General features: G+C 42.4%; 1 protein-coding gene across 5 annotated transcripts in view; it reads left to right on the top strand.

Moving 5' to 3' along the window:
* Positions 1 to 27,537, top strand: part of GPHN (gephyrin) — a 720,134-nt gene that overhangs the window by 419,023 nt on the left and 273,574 nt on the right. For all 5 annotated transcript variants that reach the window (XM_038765627.1, XM_038765623.1, XM_038765626.1 and 2 more), the window contains exon 5: positions 15,671 to 15,765. In XM_038765627.1, the coding sequence (XP_038621555.1) occupies positions 15,671 to 15,765 (95 nt within the window). The remainder of the gene's footprint in view (positions 1 to 15,670; positions 15,766 to 27,537) is intronic.

Raw genomic sequence — 27,537 nt, 5'->3', positions numbered from 1 at the left:
TCTCTAACCTTAACCCTTGAGTGGTTCACGCAAGATGGCACCAATTCCCAGGAGCTTGTGAAATTTTTGCCAAGTAGCCGGGCCTTCGATTCAGGCCTTTCATGTTTGAGTGCCAATTTAACCAAGCCTACATCACAAGCAATCAAAATTTCCTCAGTCAAAGGATATGGGCTTTAGTTTTTCAGTGCATAGTCCATCTGTACATTGCAACTTGATTTAATTGGTTCCTTTATAGGTATTTAAAACAAAAGTAAAAAGGAATAAGTCTTTTTTCCGTCCTATAAAGATAGCTTCACCTGGTCAAAACTCAGACTCTTAGGCACCTCTTTTTAAGTGCAGGACTCTGTACTAAATGTTCAGAAAAGTACAACAGAAGGAGGACCCGTGTTCCCTGTCCACAGGGTGTTTCAAAGCCCTCTTAAAAAATGCTCCTCCTCCAGAACACTTTCACTGAGTAATCCCCTACCTCTCTGATCAGTCACCCTTAGCCCATCTGTGTATGTTGGTATATTTATTACACTTATTCATTCATTTTTGCCAACTTTTATCGTTACCAGTTGTACCTTGCCTGCTGTGTGATCTTGGGCAAATCACTTAACTTCTCTGTGCCTCCCCACTGTCAAATGGGGATTAAATATCTGTTCTCCTTGTCCCTCAGCCCCATGTGATAGAAGGACTGTATCCAACCTGGTTGTCTTGTGTCTACTCCAGCTATTAGCACAGTGCTTGGAACACAATTAAGCGCTTAACAAATGTCACAATTTATTATTATTATTATTGTTATTAGTAGTAGCATTAATATTAAGATTATCATCTGTTTTCCCCTTCAACCCCATTTTAGGCATGTGTTCTCGTCTTCCTGTCTTCCCCATTACATTGGAAGATCTTTGAGAGCAGAGACTGTGTCTCCTGTTTATATAATATGATCTGAACTGCCTAATTCAGTGTTTTTCACATAGTAGCCTTTCAATAAATACTAATGATGATTTTTAAAGGAAAAGGTGGAGATTAGAGGTTTAATTTGCTGCAGTATTGCCCCAGTTCAGTTCATCAAAAAAAAAATTTAGTCTGACCTTTAGCAAACTCTCACCAGCTGAAAGCAGGTAAACCATCACTTTGACCTCCAGGATTATTATTATTAATAATAATAATAATAATAATAATAATGGCATTTGTTAAGCACTTACTATGTGCAAAGCACTGTTCTAAGTGCTGGGGGGATACAATGTGATCAGGTTGTCCCATGTGGGGCTCACAGTCAATCCCCATTTTACAGATGAGGGAACTGAGGCTCAGAGAAGTTAGGTGACTTGCCCAAGGTCACACAGCAGACATGTGGCAGAGCTGGGATTCGAACCCACGACCTCTGACTCCAAAGCCCATGCTCTTTCCACTGAGCCACGCTGCTTCTCTAACCATTTCCAGCCTCCTGGGAATAATTAGTAACCAATGGTAAATGGTGTTCATTAAAAATATCGACCCATAGTGATACCATAGTGACAGGGGAATTTAAGGAGATCATTTTACTCACAACTACATATGTGTGTCTATCTTATTGAAAAATGAGAAATATATTCTTCATTTTTGAATATGATGATACAGGTGGTGAATTTGTGTGCTTATGTGTGCTGATGTGACTAAAAATCTGGCAATTCCCAACTGGCCTTCTGTTATTAGTAGTAATAATAATAATAATGTTGGTATTTGTTAAGTGCTTATTATGTGTCAAGCACTGTTCTAAGTGCTGGGGTAGATACAGGGTAATCAGGTTGTCCCACATATGGGACTCACAGTTTTAAACTTCATTTTACAGATGAGGTAACTGAGGCACAGAGAAGTGAAGTGACTTGCCAAAGTCACACAGCAGATAAGTGGCAGAGCTGGGATTAGAACCCACGACTTCTGACTCACAAGCCCAGGCTCTTTCCACTGAGCCCGTATTGTTCTGTTAACAACATCCTGTTGTTCACGAAGGGTATGCAAACACAGTTCTTTGCTACACTGAAACTTTTGCCCCATAAAAAGGACTGTATCTTTTTTTCAAGACTTCTCTTTGATGTATTGAACTTAATGAAGCCTCTAATGATAATTATTATTATTATGCTTACTATGTGCCAAACACTCTTCTAAGTGCTGGGGTAGGTACAAGTCAATCAAGTTGGACACAGTCCCTGTCCCACATGGGCTCACACTCCCAATCCCCATTTTTCAGATGGGGTAACTGAGGCCCAAGAAGTTAAGTGACTTGTCCGAGGTCACACGGCAGACACGTGGTGGAACTGGGGTTAGAACCCAGGTCATTCTGTTGCCAACTTGTACTGCCCAAGCGCTTAGTACAGTGCTCTGCGCACAGTAAGTGCTCAATAAATACGATTGAATGGATGAATTCTGATTCCCAGGCCCGTATTCTAGCCATTAAGCCACACTGCTTCTGTACTGGAGGAGAGACACTTTTCTGCCGATTGCTGCTTACCAGGGTAGTCTGTCTGCCCTGATGATTTCCTAGCATCCTCTGTTATAGCACGCTGTTTGAGGTTGTATGCTCTAAAACATTTATTCTACCCTCCCTACCTGCATGTGCCCACCGCTTTTTGAATTCACTCTCAAGGAGCTGCTGTGATATCTCTCTACTGTCCAATCTTTATCTACGTCCCACTCAACAAAACCGGTGGCTCTGAGCATTACTTTAATGTTGGTGAGCTGAATGTTCCAATAATCTTATTTGCCGTCTGATCAATCAATCAATCAATCGTATTTATTGAGCGCTTACTGTGTGCAGAACACTGTACTAAGCGCTTGGGAAGTACAAGTTGGCAACATATACAGTCCCTACCCAACAGTGGGCTCACAGTGTAAAAGGGGGAGACAGAGAACAAAACCAAACATACTAACAAAGTAAAATAAATACAATAGATATGTACAAGTAAAATAAATAGAGTAATAAATATGTACAAACATATATGCATATATACAGGTCTGCTATTGAACAAGGAACATAGATGATGCCGGTGAAACTGCCCCAAAAAGCTCAGGCCTGTCAATATGTCCAAGTCTCAGAGCCGTGACTCCAACTTTAAAGATCTTCATTTGGGTGTGAAACTGGATGCTTTATTGTAGCCAACTCAGTCTACCTGCCAAAAGCCATTCTGGCCTTTTTTATAGTGTTTCTATTTCCTTATCTGCTCCAATAATAATAATAACTGTGGTATCTGCAAAGCACTGGCTATGTGCCAAGCACTGTATTAAGCACCGGAGTTGATTCAGGGTGATCAGATCAGACCCAGTCCCTGCCCCTCAGATCATTTCACAGTTTAAGCAGGTGGGAGAATGAGTATTGAATTTTCATGTTACAGATGAGGCGCAGAAAGTGGCTTGACCATGGTTACACAGTCAGCAAGTGGCAGAGCCCTGGGTCCTCTGACACCCAGGATTGTGCTCTTTCCACAAGCCCTCGCTGCTTCTCTACTAGTGTATTATTGTATGGTTTACGGCCTTCATAGCGTGATGCTTTCATGGCTTTAAGGTTCGTGTTACTGATGAAAATCTTTGGTTGTGTTTAGAGTTTCCTGAGTATAGGCTGGTAACTAATCTTGATTTTCTTCAGACACGTTATAAATCCATAGACCGATGCTGATGTCACAGAATGATTGTCATCCGCATATCTTCTTGTGCAGGTAGCTCATGTGCTGTGCGTGTAGCTTGTGCGCAGTTATTACAATGCGACCGTCTTATTTGGTTATTAGGATGCAACTTAGTACAGCGCTTCACACACAGTAAGCACTCAATAAATATGATTGAATGAACCATTCATCAATAACTGTGTCACGGAATTTTGTTGGTGAAGGTTTCCTGGAAGATCAGAAGCATATTCTTTAAATGTTATATCAAATAGGTTGAACAGGATTGGGTCCCCCAACCAACCAAGCTTTACTCCATTTGTGAGGGGGATAGGGTCACCCAAGACATTTTCAACTCCCATATCATCGTGGAGTAGCCTAAGGATCTTAGTGGACTTTCTCTTCCAGTCTGTAAGTTCGTGTGGGCAGGGAACTTGTCTACCAACTCAGTTATAGTATCCTCCCCCAATTACTTAGCACGGTGCTCTGCACAAAATAAGCACTCAGTAAGTACAAGGGCTCACAGTCTTAATCCCCATTTTACTAATGAGGTAACTGAGGTACAGAGAAGTGAAGCGATTTGCCCATGGTCACAGAGCGGACAAGTGGCAGAGCTGGGCTTAGAACCCATGACCTTCTCCCAAGCCCGTGCTCTATCCATTAGGCTTCTCAAGCTGCTTACTTAAGTGCAGAGCACTGAACTAAGCACTTGAGAAAGTACAATGCAACAGAGTTGGTAGTCACATACCCTGCCCACAACAAGCTTATAATGTAGAGGGAGAGACGGACATTAATATATATATATAAAAATTACAGATAGGTGCCTAAGTGCTGTGGTTGAAGTAAGTTATTTTAAAAGAAAAGCAAGAATGATCTTCCAAGCCTGGAAAGGAACATCCTTGACTCATTAGGCTAAGTCCACTCCAAAATGGCTAAAAGAATTGGCAGGTCCCCAAAAACCATAATGTAGGAAAAAACGAGACTGCCATGTGTTTAAAAAAATTCTCGAGTCTCAAAATTAGTTAGGTCAATCCACAAACTTTGGAAGGTCTCCAGACAGAGGATATTGGCACCACGTCGCTAAACCTACTTAATTCTGCCAAAGTTGGAAAGGGGAGAGGAGACTCAGGGAAATCTTGAATATGTCAGGAGGTCCGTCTCATCTTGGAATAATTGACAGCAGTTGCAGTTGGGTGTGGCGACCTTCCCAGCTCAGCGGTGATAGCCGAGATGAGGTGGATGAGGGATTCTTACCCTCCCACCATTCCCCTCCTACAGCTGGTTTCCTCATCTGTATAATGGGAATAAAATACCTCTCCTTCCTCCCACTCAAAGTGTGAGCCCCGTATGGAACTGGGACTATGTCCAAAAGAATTATCTTGTATCTATTCCAGCTTTTGGCACCATCGATCAATCAGTCAGTCAATGGTATTTGCTGAGCACTTTCTATATACAGAACATTGTACTAAGCACTTGGAGGAGTACATCATCATCATCATCAATCGTATTTATTGAGCGCTTACTATGTGCAGAACACTGTACTAAGCGTTTGGGAAGTACAAATTGGCAACATATAGAGACAGTCCCTACCCAACAGTGGGCTCACAGTCTAAAAGGGGGAGACAGAGAACAAAACCAAACATACTAACAAAATAAAATAAATAGAATAGCTATGCACAAGTAAAATAAATAAATAACTAGAGTACAGTTAGTAAGCACATTCCCCACCCAGAAGAAACCCTCCATCACTGAAGCAGCGTGGCTCAGTGGAAAAGAGCACAGGCTTTGGAGTCAGAGGTCATGGGTTCAAATCCCGGCTCCATCAGTTGTCAACTGTGTGACTTTGGGCAAGTCACTTCACTTCTCTGTGCCTCAGGTACCTCATCTGTAAAATGGGGATTAAGGCTGTTAGCCCCCCATGGGACCACCTGATCACCTTGTAACCTCCCCAGCGCTTAGAACAGTGCTTTGCAGATAGTAAGCACTTAATAAATGCCATAATTATTATTATCATTGTTTTTACCCCATCTTTGAATGCCCATCCACCACATGCATTTTTTAGATCTCAGAGTAGTAGAGTGGCAGTCTTTTGTTTCTCTGAGAGAGTGTCTATAAATTAGGAGTAAACCCTTTCAGTTCTAATAAATCTCAAGTATGAGCAGCATATATTCATCATTTATGCATCTAGGGCTTGGCAGCTACACTTAGTTTTTAAAATTAGCTTTTATCTTCCTAAAATAAACAAATAACCAGCATAGCCTAGTAGAAAAAGCATGGGCCTGGGCTCTAATCCTGACTCCTCCATGCATCTGCTGTGTGACCTTGCGCAAGTCACTTGACTTCTCCGTGCCGCAGTTACCTCATCTGTAAAATGGGGATTCAACCTTCCTACTTAGACCCTGAGTCTCATGTGGGACGGGACTGGGTCCAAACTGCTTAGAATCTACCCAGGGATTAGAACAGTGCGTGGCACGAAGTAAGAACTTAACAAGTACTGTAATTAAATTAAAATTCAATAATCCTAAGTAACCTAGAAAGTCTTGTAACTTCTCTTCTGCTAACCTTTTAAAATTAAGATCGACCTCTTTCTGTCTGAGACTTTTCAGGGGAAAGTAGTCTTGTAGATAGCGAATGGACAACCACTCAGGGCTAATTAAAAGGCAGCCCCTTTCGTGACCCAGGGAATACTGAATATTCATTTTCTTGTTATTTCACGGTCAACCTGGGCTTCCCATTGGTTTTGCTGCAATCAGCCGATCTGTGGCATTTATCGAGCACTTACTGTGTGCAGAGCACTGTACTAAGCGCTTGCTCAATGAGGGCAGGGCATGTGTCTATTATACCGTACTCTCCCAAGCAGTTAGTACAGTGCTTTGCAAACAGTAAGCGCTCAATAAATGTGATTTGACCGACTGACTTGGGAGAGTACCATACAGCAGAATTAACAGGCATGTTCCCTGCCCATAACAAACTTACAATATAGAGGGGGAGACTGATATTAATATGAACATAGTTTATAACACATAACATGAAAGTAATTTATAACATAATTTAAAGATATGTACATAAATGCTGTGGGTTTGGTGCTGCTGCAGTAGTCTGAGGGAAGGTTACAACTTCATTCATTCATTCAATTGTATTTATTGAGCGCTTCCTGTGTGCAGAGCACTGTACTAAGCGCTTGGGAAAGCGCAATACAACAATAAACATTGACATTCCCTGTCCGCCACAAGCTCACAGTCTGTATCTCTGTGACCCTGGGATTATTTTTATCACTTTATCACCTCCCCCTTTTAGACTGTGAGCCCACTGTTGGGTAGGGACTGTATATGTTGCCAACTTGTACTTCCCAAGCGCTTAGTACAGTGCTCTGCACACAGTAAGTGCTCAATAAATACGATTGATTGATTGATTGTTTTATCACTTGTTTGTATCTGTTTTCAATTGCAAAATGAATAGTCATGCTTGCTTCTTCCTGCCCTCATCTGGATATGGTACAAGTGTATCAAAGTCATTTCTGTAAATCAAAGGGTTCCTTTAGGAAAATTGGTCCCTTTTTCACTCTCATTACTGGACTTTGTATTTAATAATAATGGTATTTTTTTAATGGCATTTATTAAGCGCTTACTATGTGCAAAGCACTGTTCTAAGTGCTGGGGAGGTTACAAGGTGTTCAGGTTGTCCCACGTGAGGCTCACAGTCTTAATCCCCATTTTACAGATGAGGTAACTTAGGCTCAGAGAAGTTAAGTGACTTGCCCAAGGTCACACAGCAGACATGTGGCGGAGGCGGGATTTGTTAAGCACTTACTATGTGCCAAGCACTGAGCAGCCGTGTTAAATGCAAAATGTAGAATGTGATCTAAGAAATGACTCATGTGGCTAGGATCTAGCTCATTGTGGGCAGGGGATGTATCTACCAACTCTTTTATAATGTACTCTCCTAAGCGCTTAGTACAGTGCTCTGACACACTAAACATTCAAGAAATACCATTGAATGATTGCTTACTATGAAATTGCTGGGGTAGGGTCAATCAGAACAGACCCAGTCCCTTCCCCGCATGGAGCTCAGAGTCCAATAATAATAATAATAATAATAATAATAATAATGGCATTTATTAAGCGCTTACTATGTGCAAAGCACTGTTCTAAGCGCTGGGGAGGTTACAGGGTGATCAGGTTGTCCCACATGGGGCTCACAGTCTTAGTCCCCATTTTACAGATGAGGTAACTGAGGCACAGAGAAGTTAAGTGACTTGCCCAAAGTCACACAGCTGACAATTGGCAGAGCCGGGGTTTGAACCCATGACCTCTGACTCCAAAGCCTGGGCTCTTTTCCACTGAGCCACGCTGCTTCTCTAGCAGGGAACAAGCATTTAATACCGAGTTTGCAGATGTGGTAACTGAGGCACAGAGAGGTTAGGTGACTTGCCCAAGGTCACACAGCAGACAGGTGATGGAGTTGGGTTCGGAACCCTAGTCCATTTAGACTATAGCCCCATGCAGATTATCTTGTAGCTACCCCAGAACTTAGTTCAATGTGTGGCACATAGAAAGCACTTAACAAATACCTTTATTATCATTATTATTATTATTGTCATCATCATCATCATTACTGTCATTTGATTCTTCCAAATCCCAGTTCTGTGCTTTTCTTTCTAAGCCATGCTGCTTCTCCTAAGATGTAAACAGCCTCAGTCACAAGGATGAATTCTCACCGCCAGCCGCCTTGACTTTAAATATCTATCAATCAATTGAATTTATTGAGCACTTCCTATGTGCAGAACACTGTACTAAGTGCTTGGAGGAGTTCAATGCAACAGAGTTAGCAGACATGTTCCCTGCCCACACACTGAGAAGTGATATGACCAAATGGATAGAGCATTGGCCTGAGTCAGAAGCACCTGAGTTTTAATCCAGGCTCCTCCACTTGGCAGCTGAGAGACGTAACTTTCATTCATTCAATCGTATTTATTGAGCGCTTACTGTGTGCAGAGCACTGTATTAAGTGCTTGGGAAACTTCTCTGTGCCTCAGATACTTCATCTGTAAAATGGAGACTAAGACAGGGACGTGAAGTGCGTCCAACCTATTAGGTTGTATTTACCTCAGTGCTTAGTACAGTACCTGGCACGTAGTGATGCTTAACACATATCTTAAAAAAAGAAAAAAAAAAGGGAATTTGGTTTCAGTAAGACCGATCTCCTAGAAAAAATAAAATCTTTTGACACCTAATCCTGAAGTAGAATTGGATACCATCTTGGTATCTTTGGGTTCCTGATTTTCAGAACCCCTCATCTTTCCTCCCAAACCTTGTCTCCCCCTTGACTTTCAATCAGTCAATCAATTGTATTTATTGAGCGCTTACTGTGTGCAGAGCACTGTACTAAGCACTTGGGAAGTACACGTTGGCAACATATACAGTCCCTACCCAACAGTGGGCTCACAGTCTAAAAGGGTGGGCTCACAGTCTAAAATACTTTCCCATCACTGCAGACAGCACCACCATCCTTACTGTCTCACAAGCCCACACCTTTGTCGTTACTCTTGATTCCAAGCAGCTTGATGGGGGAAGCAGCGTAGCTCAGTGGAAAGAGCACGGGCTTTGGAGTCCGAGGTCATGGGTTCGAATCCCGACTCTCCCAAGGGTCAGCTGTGTGACTTGGGGCAAGTCACTTAACTTCTCTGTGCCTCAGCTACCTCATCTGTAAAATGGGGATGAAGACTGTGAGCCCCACATGGGACAACCTGATCACCTTGTAACCTCCCCAGCGCTTAGAACAGTGCTTTGCACATAGCGCTTAATAAGTGCCATTATTATCAGTATTATTATTATTATTCCGCTCTTTCTTTCAAGCCATATATTCAATCCACCGTTAAATTCTGTCAGTTCCACTTTCACATCACCAAAATCCACTCTTTCTTCTCCATCCAAACTGCCACTATGCTAATACAATCATTTATACTACAGTGCTCTGCATATAGTAAGCGCTCAATAAATACGATTGATGATTTATCCGACCCCGCCTTGATTACCCTTCCTTGCTGATCTCCCAATCTCCTGTTTCTCCCCACTCCGGTCCATACTTCCCGCTGCTGCCTGGATCATATTTCTACAAAAACGTTCAGGACATGTTTCCCCACTCAAGAGCCTCCAGTGGTTGCCCATCCACTTCCACATCAAACAAAAACTCTTCGCCATTAGCTTTAAAGCAGTCGATCACTTTGCCCCCTCCTACCTCACTTCACCACTCCCATACTACAGTCCAGCCCGCAAACTTCGCTCTGCTAATGCCAACCTTCTCACTGTTCCCTTGCGATCACCCTCTGGCCTGCAATGCCCTCCCTCCTCAAATCCGACAGTTACTCTCCTCCTCTTCAAAGCCTTATTGAGAGCACATCTCCTCCTCCCTTTCCTCTTCTCCCATTCCCTTATCATCGCCCTGACTTGCTCCCTTTATCCATTCCCCCTCGCAGCACTTATATACACATCGTCATTTATATCTATTAATGCCTGCCTCCCCCTCTAGTCTGTAAGCTTGCCGTGGGCAGGGAATGTGACTGTTTATTGTTGTATTGTACTCTCCCAAGCACTTAGTACAGTGCTCTGCACACAGTAAATGCTCAATAAATACGATTAAATGAATGATTGAGATCATTGAGCGCTTACTATGTACAGAACCCAGGATGAAGCACTTAGTAGAGTACAATACAACAGAATGTCTGTTCTGTCTCCCCCCAAAACCACACTCTCTCTCCCTTTAAACTGTGGAATATTTACCCGAAGGCAGAGATTGACCTTTTTGTTAATTTTGTAAACTCCCCAGGTGCCTCACCCACTACTATGCACACAGTAGATGGTCAGTCTATACTTGTAATCTGGATACTTGAGAAAGCCAGCAGTATCTGCTGACCAGTGACTTGTTGAGATGGGCTGCCTATGTTATTTAAAGCCATCCCTAAACTGAAATTGCCTGTTATCAATTTAAATAGCAGATGGGCCTAAGTGGAATATTAGTTATCAAGAGGTTTTTGTTGTTATTATTATTATTTTTATTATTAAATCCACCCTGTCAGGCAGGAAGCCTAAGAACAAGCAAGATTAATCCCCTTGATAACTAAAAATATGTCTCTCATAATACATACCACATAAACTGAAGCTAAAATGCATTTGGTCACTTACACAGAGAGTTGCTTGGCTTATCAGGATTTACTGCCCTTTGGATTCTGCATTTGTGAAGCCTCTGCATATTTAATAATCACCTTGCCTGCTAGTGGTGTCTATTTTCAAGGTCACTTTTCTTTCGAAGGTAAAGAATTGGCCTGAATTTCATTGAAGGGCTCCGTGGGCAGCAGAATCATTATTTATGGGGCTCTAGTGCATCTTGAGTTCATTCATTCATTGTTGTATTTATTGAGCGCTTACTGTGTGCAGAGCACTGTACTAAGAGCTTGGAAAGTACAATTCGGCAACAGAGACAATCCCTACCCAACAACGGGCTCACAGTCTAGAAGGGGGGAGACAGACAACAAAACAAGTAGACAGGCATCAATAGCATTAATATGAATAAATAGAATTATAGCTATACACACATCATTAATAAAATCCATAATAAATATGTACATATATACCCAAGTGCTGTGGGGTGGGGAGAGAGGTAGAGCAGAGGGGGGGAGACAAGGGAACTTTATCGACAAGGGAATCAAGATACAAGTCAAAGTCAGAAATTTTGAGTAGCTGTCAAAGTATTTGAATTGAAAATGCTTTCCTATTTAAATTAAAGGAAAAGATGCTATTCAGACAAAAAGTACATTCGTATTCATTCATTCATTCAAGCAGTCATTCATTCAATCGTACTTACTGAGCACTTACTGTGTGCAGAGCACTGTACTAAGTGATTGGGAAGTACAATCGGAAACATGTAGAGACGGTCCCTACCCAACAACGGGCTAACAGTCTAGAAGGGGGAGACAGACAACAAAACAAAACAGATAGACAGGTGTCAAAACCATCAGAATAAATAGAATTATAGGAGTTTTTTTCTTGATTCATAGGTTGACAGGCAACCACAGTTCATATGTATAAACTGTATAGGGATATATTTATGTAATTACATGTGAAGAGTGTATTTTGAATATCCTTTAATGATATAAGAAAAGTTCTGTTTTGACATTATGTATACTCACTCTGACCATAACCTGGTAGGCCTATTATCCTGGTAGGCCTGATATTTTGTTCTGGTCCTTCCTGAAGCCACCACAACATTTTCTGTGGTTGCATTATTTTAAAATGAGGCTAAAGGGAATAAATTGTATTCCGCTTAAAGTACTTAGAGAAATTATAACTTAATAAAATGAATGAAAACGCAAAGTATCAGTAAGACATTGCATTAATTGGCTTACTGTTTTGGTGGCCACTCAGAAATTCAAAGATGATCACATTTGAGAAGTCTGCTGAAGAGTGTAGTTCCATATTTTGTCAGCAGAAATAAGCTGTGAGAGTGGTTCTCGTGATAAGTGAGATGTTGTCTTTCTCCCCTGTGAAATATGTCAAATCTGCCAATAGCCTTACATTGTCCAGGCAGCTTCCAAAGTAAATTATGAATTAACCTCCCTGAAGTTTGTTTTTTTACTTACATATCTATAAATCATATATATTAGTGTCTATCTCCACCTCCTCAATGAGCTCAATGAGGGCAGGGATCATGTCTGCCAACTCGGTTGTATTATACTCTCCCAAGTGTTTAGTACAGTGCTCTGCACGCAGTAAGTGCTCCATAGTGGATAGAACACAGGCCTGGGAGTAAGAAGGTCATGGAATCCCGGCTCTGCCACTTGTCTGCTGTGTGACCTTGGGCAAATCGCTTCACTTCTCTGGTCCACAGTTACCGCATCTGTAAAATGGGACTTTGAGCCCCATGTAGGACAGGGACTGTGCTCACTCAATTCACCTGTATCCACCCCAGCGTTTAGTAAGCGCTTAATAAATACCATAATAACAATATTGGTATTGATAATGATGATAATGATGGTTGTATGAGGAGGCATGGCCACCACATACAGAGATGTTAGTTCTAAGCCAATTTTAAGAGATTCTTGAGCTATAGTTGTAGCAATTAAAATTGCAACCGTGTATCCTTAGTGGGTAACTTATTTTGCTTAGTAATATCTCACCAGCCGTATCAGGACAAAAACGTTCAACTGCAGCACCCAAAATTTCCACCTAAAAATGATAGCGGTCCTTTTTCTCTTGAGTTTTCACTGAAGACCTCGCAGGCACCAAACACAATTTCTGTGCTCTTATTATCTGGAGAGATGATGACTGTTATTTAAGCCCCAGCCTCTTTGAATGAATAAGGGATGAGATGAAGAGCTTTTCCCCGCTTTGAAAACCAGTAGGCTAAGTTTCTCATGCTGTTTGCAGCAATTTGTACCTTCGTAATATGTATAACAAATAAAGTCACTCTCACCATCCCCCACCCTGCCCCAGCCCCTATGTTTTCATAAGGACAGGTTTTTCAACCCCAAACTCTGGTTATTCAGATTGCTCATTTGTCTAGATCTTAGGTACCCAATGCTTCATAAGTTGACTTGTCATTGATTCAAATAATGCTAAATATGAGTTTGCAGGATACTTGTGTATTATTTACATGCAGATAAAATTCACAGGAATGCCCCTTGGCTTTTGTTCTTTTTCTTCCATTGTTCCCTCTCATGCAGAGTGAGTATTGGCTACTCCAACCTGGAAAAATTACTGTCTGTGTGTTTCTAGACTTTGCTGCACCTTGGAGCTAAATCACTTTTCTGCCACTTTCCATCAATTCCCTATAGATCAGTGAGTGGAAGGAAGATTTCTAGAATTAATTACGTGCAATGTGGGGCCCCAAAGGGATTTTCAGGGAATGAAAGCTGCAGCACACTAGACTTTACCTCTAGATAGATTATCATTGATGATTTTTCCACATTAGGTGGTTTTACCTGGCCTCAAAGTTCAGCATAGATTTCCCCCCCCTGACACAGGTATAAATGCATTTTGTCCAATTCACTTCCTCTGGCTACTAGCTATGTGATTAAAGGCTAGTAAAAAGAGTTTGCAGGATGGTTCATACCACCAGGCCTGAGAGGAATACACACAAGAAATTTTGCGTGGACCAATCCCCAGGAAATCTGCGAGGTGGTGTGTTTTGTGTGTGTGTTTTTTTGTGGTATTTAAGTGCTTGCTATGTGCCAAACACTATAATAAGTGCTGCGGTAGATACAAGCTAGTCAGATTGGACACAGTCCCTGTCCCACACAGGGCTCACAGTCTTAATCCCCATTTTACAGATGAGAGAACTGAGGCACAGAGAAGTTAAGTGACTTGCACAAGGTCAAACGGCAGACAAGTGGCGGAGTCAGGATTAGAACCCAGGACAGGCTTGGGAGTCAGAAGGACCTGGGCTCTAGTTCCGGCTCTGCCACTTGTCTTCTGTGTGACCTTGGGTGAGTCACTTCACTTCTCTGTGCCTCAGTTCCCTCAATTGTAAAATGGGGATTAAGACTGTGAGCCCCATGTGGGACAGGAGCTGTGTCCAACCTGACTATCTTGTATCTACCCCTGCGCTTAATATAGTGTCTGGCACAAAATAAACGCTGAACAAATACCATAAAAAAAAAGGAAACCAAGTCCTTTACACTCCCAGGCCCATGCTCAATCCATTAAACCACACTGCTTCTCCATCCACTGAGCTGCATCCGTAATACTCAATTGTAATTCACAAAGCACATGTAATTCAGAGAAACAGAAAGGTTAAATGGAAAGAAGATCCACAGGAAATCCCCCAATCACAGAAATTATGAATGACCTTCTAGGAAATGCAGTCCACATAGAGAGGTTTATCAAGTTTCAGTCTCTCTTCCGCTCTTGTTAAAGGCTTAGTTGAAATGTGGAAACAGGGGTGTGGTGCCTCTGGGGCTATTATTTCCAACAAAAGTAATCTGCCTTCTACAGTTTATATAACTTTTTATAACTTCACCTTGCACATTCCACTCAGTTTTGGAATTTTTTATTTACTCTGCCCAACCTTATTTGAAGTTTTGCTTTGTTGCGTCATCGAAATACCGGGCCCCTTTGTCATTCGTTTTTGCCCTTCTCTGACTCTCTTTCTGTCTAAAAAATGCTTTTTCATCTTTAGCTACACCTCACCTTTATGTAAGTCAGGGAATCTGGAAACTGGAAGGGCCCTTAAGAGATCAACTAGTTAAGCAGGGGAGGGGGAGTGAAGAATTTACTGAATCTGGCACCCATTTACGGTCACAAGTAATGAGGTAGGACTCTTATAAATAGAGACTTAAACAGTGCTAAAGCACACAGCCTTTTTATTACTCGTGTTACCCCTTTATCTTCATAATGGTGACCAAAGGCAGGCTAGTTTGGGAATGATGAGGAAGATGGGAAGACTAGAAAAGGGACCAGGTCCAAAGAGCCATTTGAGTGGTGAATGAGGGTGGAAAGCCCATCAGAAGCCATCAACTGGCAACAGAGACTCCCTGAAAAAATTCTCTTTTGATATCAGTAGAGCTGCTAAGGGGTCAAAGCCAGTTTGACGGCCTCTGGCAATCGCTCCTGTGGACAGAGCCTCACCTTAACTATCCTAAACACTTTACAAACTGTCCTGTTTGTAAGACATCCAAAGGAGGTAGCTCCATAATCTCCTTTAGTCTTGACTATATAATAATAATAATGATGGCATTTATTAAGCACTTACTATGTGCAAAGCACTGGCGAGATTGCCATCAGAGGTGCCTCTGAGGGGAAATCATTGGGGACAGAAAGAATATTGTCTGTGGCCGGGCTCTGCAGGTTGAGCACGCAGTAAGTGCTCCGTAAAAACGATTGAATGAATCTTTACTCACGTGCAACTCCCTCAGAGAATCAGGTTCTTATGCCTCTAAGAAAAGGTGGACGTTTGGGGGAAGAGAAATTGTGGGTTTTCATTTTGAAGCGAGCATCACTTTCTCCCCTCCTTCTATTTGGTCGATTTCACTCAGTCTGCTGTTTAATCTTTGATTGCAGGCCACAAAAGAAGTAATAGAACGGGAAGCCCCAGGGATGGCCCTGGCAATGCTGATGGGATCACTTAATGTTACACCTCTGGGCATGCTCTCTAGGTAAGAAAGTTAATGTGTTGCAAAGAATTCTTTTTTCCCATGGAAATAACCAGTGGAGCAGGCTGATGCCTTAACCATTGCTGGCGAGGGCATTTGAGGATGACTTTTTTTCTTAGCCGTGGGGCCAGAAAGTACCAGAAGAAACTCCAGCATATTTCATTAAAGTCTTACGTGCATTTTCATGAAATTCAGTATCCTTCGATGCATACTTTCACTAACTGTCATAGAATGGGGTTTTACTGTTTAACAGCTGGAAGGTCATAGCACACAGGCAAAATAATTTTGATGGGCTGAGTTTGTAATGACCAGAATGAATTAGTCTTCACTGAATAACCTCAAGTCCTAATTGTCTGGTTGTTGTGCAGTAGATCAGAGTGGTTTCTGCTCACAAAGAACTCATCTTCAATCTTGGGCTTATGCATAAAGGTGTGTGTATGTCTGTGCTCATGTATTCACAGTTGTGAATACAGAGCATACGTGTTTGACAGTATGGAGGACATTTTCATTTAAAAGCAGTTACTTGTGCTCAGTCGGGTCAATGGCATTTATCAAGTACTTAGTGGGTGCAGAGCACTGTTCTAAGTGCCTGGGAGAGTACAAAACAATGGAGTTAGTAGATACTTTCCCTGCTCACAATGAGCTTACAGCCTAGAGGGGGAGACAGACATTAATATATATATATAAAATTATAGATATGTATATAAAGTCTGTGGGACTGAGGATAGGGTGAATACCAAATGCCCAAAAGGTTTCAGATACAAGTGCAGTGAATTGTGTGACAATTGTATGTGTGTGTGTAGGTATACCTGTTTATGGGGAAGGTATCCTTCTGCTTCACTGAAAGGCTAACTGGGCTATGACAGCCTAATTGAAGATGCAGTCAAATAGGAATTTTAATGATGAATTAGTTATGTCATGTTTACTCTGCTGTCCGGATGACATAGCTCCATACATATTTAATTTTTATTGGGATTTAGACCACAGTGGCGTAAACAAGAAAATTCAGAATTTAAAGGCCTGTCCAATCCAGTCATTAACATCCTAAAGGAAGACCAAATTCTGAGCTCATGTAACAATAATAGCAGTAATAATAGCAATGACAATAATAATACTATTTATTAAGTACTTACTGTGTGCCAAGCACTACAGTAAGTTGCTGGGGTCTATATGAGATAATAAAATAGCAATAATAATAATAATAATAATAAGATAATCAGGTTGTACACAATCCCTGTCCTACATAGGGCTCACATTCCAAGAGGGAGGGAGAACTAATATTTAACCTACATTTTACAAATGAGGAGACTGAGGCCCAGAGAAAATAAGTGACTTCCCCAAGTCACACAGCAGGCAAGTGGCAGAGCCATAATTAGAACTCAGGCCTGTGCTCTTTCCACTGAACCTCTCAAATCATTCCAAAAAAATTCCTTCTCTTTCCCACAGTATGCTTGCTCTGATCTCTTTAACCTTCACTGATGGTATCAACAATCAGTTAGTGGTATTTATTGAGCACTTTCTGTGTGCAGAGCACTGTACAAAGTGTTTGGGAGAGACTACAAGACAATGGAGTTAATAGGCGCTATCCCTGACCTCAAGGAGCTTAAATTGTAGTTGGGAAGAGAGATGTGAAAATAAACTACGATTAGGAGGGGAAGCAAATAATTACTGTGAGGATATGATATCACAGGGCTCAGGGGGTACAGACCCAAATGCATAGGTGATAGGAAAAAAGGAAAATAGAGTGGGGAGATGAGGTCAGTCAGGGAAAGCGTCTTGAAGGATTTATTAGGTTTGTAGAACTTTTAAGGTGGGGGGAGTAATTGTCTGTCAGCTATGAAGGGGGAGGGAGTGTCATCCAGGAGGGAGGGAGTGAGCAGAGGGTCGACTGGCCACAGAGACAAGATGGAATTAGTAGTTTGGAGTTAGAGGAGTGAAATGTGGGTTGTACTGGGAGAGAAGCAAGGTTACGTCCGAGGAGGGGAGTCGATTGTCTTAAAGCCAATGGTGAGAAGTTTCTGTCCCATGTGGAGATGGAGGTTTTTGAGGAGTGAGGAGATGCACACAGGATGATTTTTTTTAGGAAAAAAAAAATGATTTGGGCAGCATTGTGTGATACAGACAGGAGGCAGGAGAGGCTGGAAGTAGGGAGGTCAGTGAGGAGGCTGATGCAGTAGTCGAGGCAGAATATGACAAGTACTTGGACCACGAAGCAGTTTGCACCTGAGCCAAAGTGTACTTGTCAGGACCTGTCATAATTAATTAATATTATTTATTAAGCACTTACTCTGTGTAGAACAGCAAATTAAGCACTGGGACAAGACAATAGAGTTAGAAGAGGTGATCTCTGCCCTCAAGGAAATTATAGTCTAATGGGAAAGATCGGCCCAAAATAAGTTATGGCAAGAAGTTAAAAGAGGGCAAAGAGAATGGACAGGTATGTGGATGTATAAGTTATTAAACAGTAGACTGTGTAAGTTAATGTGCTACAGTGATTACATAGGGTAAGTGTGGAGCTTTTGCAAAGCTGATGATGGAGTGGATGGCAGCATATGTCCCGCGGAGAAAGAAAAATTAATTGGGAAAAAGCATCCTGGAGGAGTTGGGATTTCAAAAGGTCTTTCAACACAGGGAGAGCCGTGGCCTTAGTGAATTTGAAGGAAGAGGAGCTCCAAGCAGGATGTGCTGGTGGGAGGTGGTGGAGTGAAGAATGAGTCCAGTGAGCAAACTAGCTTGAAAGGAACTAAAAGTATGAGTTGGGGTAGAGTGGGAGGAGAGTGAATAAGTGAGAGAGAGAGAGAGAGAGAGAGAGAGAGAGAGAGAGAGAGAGAAAGATGACCCAGACCTTCAGGCTAATGATTAAGGGTTTCTCCTTGTAGTAGAGTTGGACAGAAGGCAGTCTATATCAAATGCCCATGGGAAAGATTAAAGAAGAGGCTGGTCTTTATTTGGAATGCATCTCTTACAGGGCTTTGACTTGGCTCTTCAAGGAAACATTTGAAGAAGCAGGATGCTGTCATTCTCTTGGCCCTATATAGGACAGAACCTCCGTTTGCTTTCAGAGCATTTATCAAAGGAGCTACATTCTTTCCATGGACTCCTTCTTCCTTCATCTCTCAAAATCCAAGTTCTAATCATTAAACGAAAACTATTCCAACTTTCCCATTTCTGATCACTTAAAAATGAGGCTTCTTCACTTCAGGACTGTGCACACAATAAATACTCAATATATATCATTCATTGACATACACTGATTGATTCACTTACCTTTAAATGAACAAAACTAGATTTGACACACCAGAATTTTTCAGCAAGCTGCAAAGCTAGGATTCTGCCCAATTCTGAGTCCTGATAATTTTAATATTTTCTTGCCTAGCTATAAATTGTTCTTTGTGCAGCAAACTGAATAAGCAAGCTATGCCTTAGGATGTGTGAAATCTGTACTGTAAAAGTAATTTCATCCCATCCAATTTCTCCCTGCCGCTTCACCCTCTCATATCACTGTTTCTCTGCCTCTCTTCCTCTGCAAAATTAAAAAGAGACTAGGAATGTAATTGTTAATTAGGGAATCTAAAATGTCAGGTTTTCAAACCACAACATAAATTGTTCCCTTACCCAGGGTGGCACTGAATTCCTCTACTGTCTCATCAGTAATCAAACAACCAACATCTGGGGGTCACTTATTTGCAAAGGGCTTTTTGTTCAAGGGTAAGAAAGTGGGTAGCCCATCACCAACGGGATTATAAATTGATCTGTGACTATAGAAAAGGATGTGGATTTGTCAGGAAGAGTTCCCAAGGTCAAAGAGGAAGTAGTAGAACAGGAGACCCCCTAGGAAGAAGTTGGGCCTATTGTCCTGCATGCAACTAGGGCACCACGATTTGCATTTAAATATTAGGATAATGTGTTTGGACCAGGAAAACAGGAGGTGTATTGCGGAACCCTTTCATTCTTTAAGAACGCAGAGGAAGAACATTATTGAGATATGGACATCACTTAGTGGGAAACACAAGTAAATCAGTAAATGTCAACAGTCAGTTAATAATAATTATGGTATTTGTTAAGCACTTACTAAGCAGTGGGGTAGATACAAGGTAATCAGGTTGTCTCCCGTGGGGCTCAAAGTCTTCATCCCCATTTTACAGATGAGGTAATTGAGGCACAGAGAAGTGAAGTGGCTTGCCCAAGGTCACACAACAGACAAGTGGCAGAGTCAGGATTAGAACCCACATCATCTGACTCCCAAGCCCATACTCTTTCCACCAAGCCACGTTGCATCTCATATTTGAGTGCTTACTCTGTGCAGGGCACTGTACTAAGTACTTGGGAGAGTACAATATAACCAAGTTGGTAGACACGTTCCCTTCCCACAACCACCTGACAGCTTAGAGGAGGAGACAGACCTTAATATGAATAAATTCACATTTCGGATATGTACCGAAGTGCTGGGAGGCTGAGGGAGGGGTGAAATTCAAGTGCAGGGGGCACGCAGAAGAGAGTGGGAGAAGAGGAAATAAGGGTTGAGTCGGGGAAGACCTCTTGGAGGAGGTGTGGTTTTAATAAAGCTTTGAAGATGGATAGTGATCGTCTGTTGGATATGAAGAGGGAGGGCATTCCAGGCCAGAGGCAGGACGGGGGCTAGAGGTCGGCAGCAAGATAGATGAGATCACAGAACAGTGACATTAGAGGAGCACTTTCGTTCATAAACTTCCACTCTACCATCTTCCCCATCTGTAATTCATTTTATTGTCTGTCTCCCTCACTAGACTGTAAGCTCCTTGTGGGCAGGGATTGGGTCTCTCAACTCTAGTGAATTGTAGTTTCCCAAATGCTTAGAACAGTGCTCTGCATACAATAAGTGCTCAATCAATACCATTGTTGGATTGATTGTCACCTGCCTTCCTTGCTGTACACGTACTCTCTTGGGGAGCTCACACGACTTCCCCATCACCTCTCTGAATATGACTGCCAAATCTACTTCACTCACTCTGATCTCTCATCTAACTTATCTCCAGGATGTCCTGCTGGATGTGATGATAGACTATTGTCTTAGCCTTCTGATCTTTCAGCCTCCCGCCTCTTCCCTCTCTGGTCATACTGCATGCTGTTGATGATGATGGTATTTGTTAAGCGCTTACTATGTGCCAGGCACTGTTCTAAGCACTGGGATAGGTCCCTCCAGATAAAGCAAAGACTCTTCACAGTATCCCTCAAGACTCCTTGCCAACAACAGCAAATGTAAAAAATATCAATACACATATACCCCAGTTTACCCCCTGCATATAACTGATATTGTGAAATTCCTTATCTAATTCTGCCTATTCCCTGACAGTTCCTCAGCCTCCATGCAGTCTCCCTCTCTATCTCCCTGGCTGAGACTAAGAAGTCAATAGTAAGTGGTTGTTGGAGACCGCTCTACCCACAGTTTGGGTCAAATTTCAAAGCATTAAGCAGACCAAAGAAGTCGGTGAACTGGGAAAGCAGCTTATTTATAGGAGAATGTTGCTGGTATTGATGACAGTTGTAATTCATTCAGAGGAGTCATTGTTCATGAAAGATGCTCTCCGATCTAAAGTGAACAAGTTCTTCGCTCAATCAATCTAGGCGTTATATTCATCTGCTCTGTGTATAGAGCAGTTTACTAATTGTGTGGTAGAGTACCATAGATAAAGAAACTCATAAGGAACCTGCATTGAAAAAGTAATTATCAGAGAAGGAAAGGAAAACTATTCAAGAGTTACTGCTTAAACTCTTGAGTGTGTAATATATGTACTGAAGTGTTCTGGGAGGTTGTGAGTATACTGGTGCTGACGTAGTTCAGAAGTCCTGAAGCAGCTCCTCTGGAGAAGGAAAATTAATCAAGGAAGACCCCTTGAGGGAGATGTGATTTCAGAAGGGCTTTGAAGATGGAAGAGCTGTCATCTGTCCAAGTTGAAGAGGGAGGGAGATGTAGACAGGGATAGGACATGAGGAAGAAATCAGCAGCAGTAGGGATGAGGCACGGGATGTAAGTTAGCCCCAGAGGAACAAATAGTGCAAACTGGGAGAAGACAAAAGGTAACAGATTGGGTAATTCGGAAAGAGAAAGCTGACAGAATGGCTTAAAACCAGTAGTCTGCACGTTTTGCTTGATATGGAGAGTTATGGGTAACCTTTGGAAATTTCTGAGGAAAGGGATCGGGTGTGCAGGGTGATGCCTTAAAAAAATGATTGAGGCAGCAGAGTGAAATATTGCCTGGGTAAGAGAGAGACGAAAATTGAAAAATAACTTTCACAGTTTGCAAAATACGCTTCTGCTTCTGCAGCCTCTCGCAAAGACTTAAAATCACATTGCAGCTCCTCATTTAATACTGCAATATTTAACATTCTGAATTTATTTTGCAAAGAAATTCAGTATGTAATCCATGAAGGATTTCCTGCTACTTTTCCAGAGTTTCTGAAATAGATTCTAATTTGTAACATGTAAGTCTAAGGAAGAATGTTTTCCACAGAATCATCATTCATCACCTCTTCAAGGATCATAACCTTGTTGAATCATGGGTTCATTCCATAACAAAGGGGGAGGGTTGAGTGATATTCAGAGAGAATCAGCCTAGAGATAAATTCAGTTAGTGGTTGGGCTGAATAATTTCAGGAAGGACATGGAGGAAAGGGAGAATGTGAGAAATCTGGAAGTGTAAGCTGTGGGAAATCTTTTGATCTACTTTAGCGCTTAGTCCAGTGCTCTACACACAGTAAGTGCTCAATAAATACGGTTGAATGAATGAATAAAACATAACTGAGTTGAGAAATGCTCATGTTGGTCTCCTGTCAGTTTGGGCCAGGTGTTGAAAAACAAAATCTGTCGTACCACAAGCACGGCACATGCACACAACCAGTTCACTCCGTAAGTCCATTGTATTTGAGCACTTACTGTGTGCAGAGCACTGCACTAAGCATTTGGGAAAGTACACTATAACAGTATAACTGACATTCATTCAATCGTATTTATTGAGCACTTACTGTGTGCAGAGCACTGGACTAAGCGCTTGGGAAGTACAAGTTGGCAACATATAGGTCCCTACCCAACAGCAGGCTCACAGTCTAGAAGACTGACACATTCCATGTCCACAACAAGCTTAGAGTCTAGGTTTGATGGCTACTGTGAAGAGTCTTTGCTTAATCTGGAGGGAAATAATCAATTAATTTTTCTTCTCCCAAGGAGCTATTTCAGGACTTTAAAGAATAGTTACCGATATGTACATAAGTGCTGTGGGCTTGGTGGGGGATGAATAAAGGGAGCAAGTCAGGGCGACGCAGAAGGGAGTGGGAGAAGAGGAAAGAAGGGCTTAGGGAAGAACTCTTACAGAAGATGTGCCTTCAATAAGGCTTTGAAGCTGGGGGAGAATCTCACATACCATCCAGCATGAGAACAGTCTGTAAACTTGTAATCCTTCTCCTGCATGTGACAGAAAGGCCAGCGCTAAGCAATATAAACAGTTGCAATTTACATATGTCGCCAGGCCCATTATTAACAGAAATCCACCAGCTAACTTTGAGCAGTCAGCAGTTTCAGTGTCATACTTCCAACTCCCCGAGAAGTTGCCGTTAACATAGAGTACTGTTATTTTTTGAAGATGTTACTTACATGCTGTTTAACAGGATAATGCTTTATCAGCAGTTCTCTCCACACTGACCAAATTGTTTTCAGGGCCTGGTGCTTTGTTGTGGTTATTCTTCACCTCATCAAGCTCCCAGTGAGCCTGGCTCAAAATAAACCTTCTCATCTGTGATAGTTGCATCCTGAATTTTTAATGTGTCTGCCGCGGAATTAGTTGTTTCCCACCGTCGTAAGTTGTTAAGCCGTTTGAAGTGGTACTTCAGTGTGTCTAGGCTGCCTTTCTTCTCACATCCTATTTGCCTTTTTCCCCGAGGCAGCTGGATTCGCAGCATTGGATATCGATATCCTGCTGTCACATCTTCCCAACATCCCAATATAGTTTTGTGGAAGCAAACCTGCTATAATGCCTTGAATTATGTAAAGCTAATAAGGTTGTGTGAAAGAGGGACCTTATATAGAAAGTCATAGTTAGAAACTTCTTATTCTAGCAGAGTAGCTTCCTGTTAGAGCTACTTATTTGATTAATAAGTTGGGCCCTTATAATTCTGAAAACCTAATTAAATTTAGAGACCTAATAACGATAATGCTTGGGTGTAGTGATAATGGATGGAGTCTCCCACTAAGAATGAAATGACCTTAGTTTGGTGACTTCAGCATTAAGAACCTGTGAGAAGGCATTGATTTCAGTGCTAATAGTTTGTGCATTTGACTGGCTTCTTCTTGTCTCTGACAGTTGTGTTACCACTGCGGGAATGTGTACAAGTAGAAGCAATCTGGCCTAATGAAAAGAGCACAGGCATGGGAGTCAGAGGACCTGTGTTCTAATCCTGGGACTTGTCTGCTGTATGACCTTGGGCAAGTCACTTAACTTCTCTGTGCCTCAGTTACCACGTCTGTAAATTAGGGATTAAGACTGTGAGCCCTCTGTGGGATGGGGACAGCCCTTTGTGTGTCCAATGTGATTATCCTGCACCTGCCCCAACGCTTAGTTCAGTGCCTGGCACTTAGTAAACGCTTAAGAAATACCATTAAAAAAAGTGCATAGGTAGACAGGGATGCAGTATATTGAAAAGTATGTGCAAAGTTTTTCTACATACAGGGCACATTTTCAGCCTCTTTGCAGCACAGTGAAGTGTTTCATCCCAGTCTGTGGTTGATTTGCTAGCCTTTGTGGTCTTTGCCACCCCCACTAGCCTGCAAGATTCCTGCTCAGACGATCCTCCTCACGGAGTGTGCTAGATGGTTCTCCCCTTCACCACTTATAACATAGTCCCAGCAGGAATTCCCCCACTCGCACAGGGAAAAGTGCACACTGAGAAGCAGTACAGCCTAGCGAATAGAGCACGGGCCTGGTGGGATCCGGGTTCTAATCCCAGCTCCACCACATGTCTGCTGTGTGACTTTGGTCAAGTCACTTCACTTCTCTGTGCCTCAGTCCCCTCATCTGTAAAATGGGGATTAAGACTGTGAGCCCCTTGTGGAACAGGGACTGTGCCCAACCCGATTATCTTGTATCTACCCCAGTGCTTAGAACAGTGCCTGATATGTAGTAAGTGCTTCACAAATATTATTTTTATTATTATGATGATTACAGAGTTGGGACCTGCAGAGCCAGGACCACCTAGGGCTCCTGATTCCCGGAGTTGGGCTCTTGACTATCCGTTAACTATCCGTTGAGTTAGATATTAGTTGTTTCCCACCGTCGTAAGTTGTTAAGCCGTTTGAAGTGGTACTTCAGTGTGTCTAGGCTGCCTTTCTTCTCACATCCTATTTGCCTTTTTCTCCGAGGCAGCTGGATTCGCAGCTGGATTCGAACCTAGGGCTCCTGATTCCCGGAGTTGGGCTCTTGACTATCCGTTAACTATCCGTTGAGTTAAACTGCCCTCTGCTTTAGAAAAGGAGTTGCAAACTAGCCCCACACTCAGAAGAGGGGAGGAAAAACTGTAGAGGATGCTAGAAGAGGTGAGAAAAGCAGTGTGGCCTTGTGGAAAGAGCCCAGGCCTGGGAGTCGGTAGATCTGGGTTCTAATCCTGGCTCTGCCAATGTCTGACTTCATCAAGTCACTTAACTTTTCTGTACCTCAATTATCTCATCTATAAACTAGGGATTAAGTCCTACTCCCTTTTTATTTATGATGAAGATGATGGTATCTGTACTGTGGGACAGGGACTCGGTCCAACCAGAATAATTTGAATCTTCCCCATCACTTAGTACAGTGCTTGCCACATAGTAAGCTTAACTAGTCCCATTTAAAAAAAAAAAAATAGGTGAGAACTCATTCTTGAGGTGTGTTAGGCAAAACTAATTGGCTTAGGTAACAGGTATTTATCAGGTGCCTCCAACTAGAAAACATCCAATCAAAAGAGGAGGATTGGGAAAGGAGTAGGGGGTAATTAGTTGGGGGCAGAAGGATTTGGGAAGAGACCCTTGGAGGGAGAGGTTCAGGAATAAAATTCTCCATGTTGGGATTCAGAGACTGGGATTTCAGAGGAGTGAGTCTTCTAACCCAGAAAGGGGGAGAAATGATTTTGTAGATGGGTAGCAGATCTACTGTAGGGAAGCAGCATTGCTCGGTGGAAAGAGCCCGGGCTTCGGAGTCAGAGGTCGTGGGTTCTAATCCTGGTTCCGCCACTTGTCAGCTGTGTGACTTTGGGCAAGTCACTTCTCTGTGCCTCAACTATAAAATGGGGATTAAGACTGTGAGCCTCCCGTGGGACAACCTGATCACCTTGTATCCTCCCCAGCGCTTAGAACAGTGCTTTGCACATAGTAAGCGCTTACCAAAGCCATTATTATTATTACTCTAGCATCTAAAGATCCTAATGGAAGGATTCAGAAGGGGTGAAACTGGAAAAGAGAAAAGGAATAGAAGAATGGGTGTCCCAGAACATCTACGGGAAAGTAGAAAGAGTCCTGGGGAAGAGGGGAAAACTTACAGGAAAGGAAAAGGTGTTTGGGATTGGAATTCTATTTGCTACCTAATTGATGTGAGAATAATACTCACAATTTGTGAATTAAAAGCACTTTCAGAGCTCTGGCCTTAGTATCTGCCTGAGGTGTGGATTCAGATACTCATAGGCAGAGAATGTGTCTGTTTATTGTTTTATTGTACTCTCCCCAGTGCTTGGTACAGTGCTCTACACACAGTAAGCACTCAATAAATATGATTGAATGCCTACAATACTTTGTACTGATAACAATAATAATAATAATAATGGCATTTATTAAGTGCTTACTATGTGCAGAGCACTGTTCTAAGGGCTGGGGAGGTTACAAGGTGATCAGGTTGTCCCATGGGGGCTCACAGTCTTAATCCCCACTTTACAGATGAGATAGCTGAGGCCCAGAGAAGTTAAGTGACTTGCCCAAAGTCACACAGCTGACAAGCGGTGGTCGGGATTTGAACCCATGACCTCCTACTCCAAAGCCCGTGCTCTTTCCACTGAGCCACGCTGCTTCCATAAAAGCGAGACCAGCACTCTCACCTCCTTCAAAACCTTAATAAAAACATCTCTCCTCCAAGAGGCCTTCCCCAATTAAGCCCTTTTTCCCCGACTCCCTCTCCCTTTCATTCATTCACTCAATCGTATTTATTGAGCGCTTACTGTGTGCAGAGCACTGTACTAAGCGCTTGGGAAGTACAAGTTGGCAACATATAGAGACGATCCCTACCCAGCAGTGGGCTCTCCCTTCCATGTTGCCTTGTGGACAGGGAATGTGTCTACCCACTTTCTTGTATTGCACTCTCCCACGTGCTTAGTACAGTGTTCTGCACACAGTAAGTGCTCAATAAATGTCATTGACTGATAATAATAATAATAATAATGATACTGATGGCATTTATTAAGCACGTACTATGTGCAAAGCACTGTTCTAAGCGCTGGGGAAGTTACAAGGTGATCAGGTTGTCTCACAGGGGGCTCACAGTCTTAATCCCCATTTTACACTGAGCCACACTGCTTCCCTGCTGTACCTGCTCTGCACATATTAAACGCCCAATAAATACCATTGATTGATAGCATGACTTAGTGGAAGGAGCCCGGGCTTGGAAGTCAGAGGTCGTGGGTTCTAATCCTGGCTCCACCACTTGTCAGCTGTGTGACGTTGGGCAAGTCACTTAACATCTCTGTGCCTCAGTTACCTCATCTGCAAAGGGTGGATTGAGACTGAGCCCC

Source organism: Tachyglossus aculeatus, chromosome 23, assembly GCF_015852505.1.
Source record: "Tachyglossus aculeatus isolate mTacAcu1 chromosome 23, mTacAcu1.pri, whole genome shotgun sequence".
NCBI classification, from domain to species: Eukaryota; Metazoa; Chordata; class Mammalia; order Monotremata; family Tachyglossidae; genus Tachyglossus; species Tachyglossus aculeatus.
This window is presented reverse-complemented; position numbering and strand designations above follow the sequence as displayed.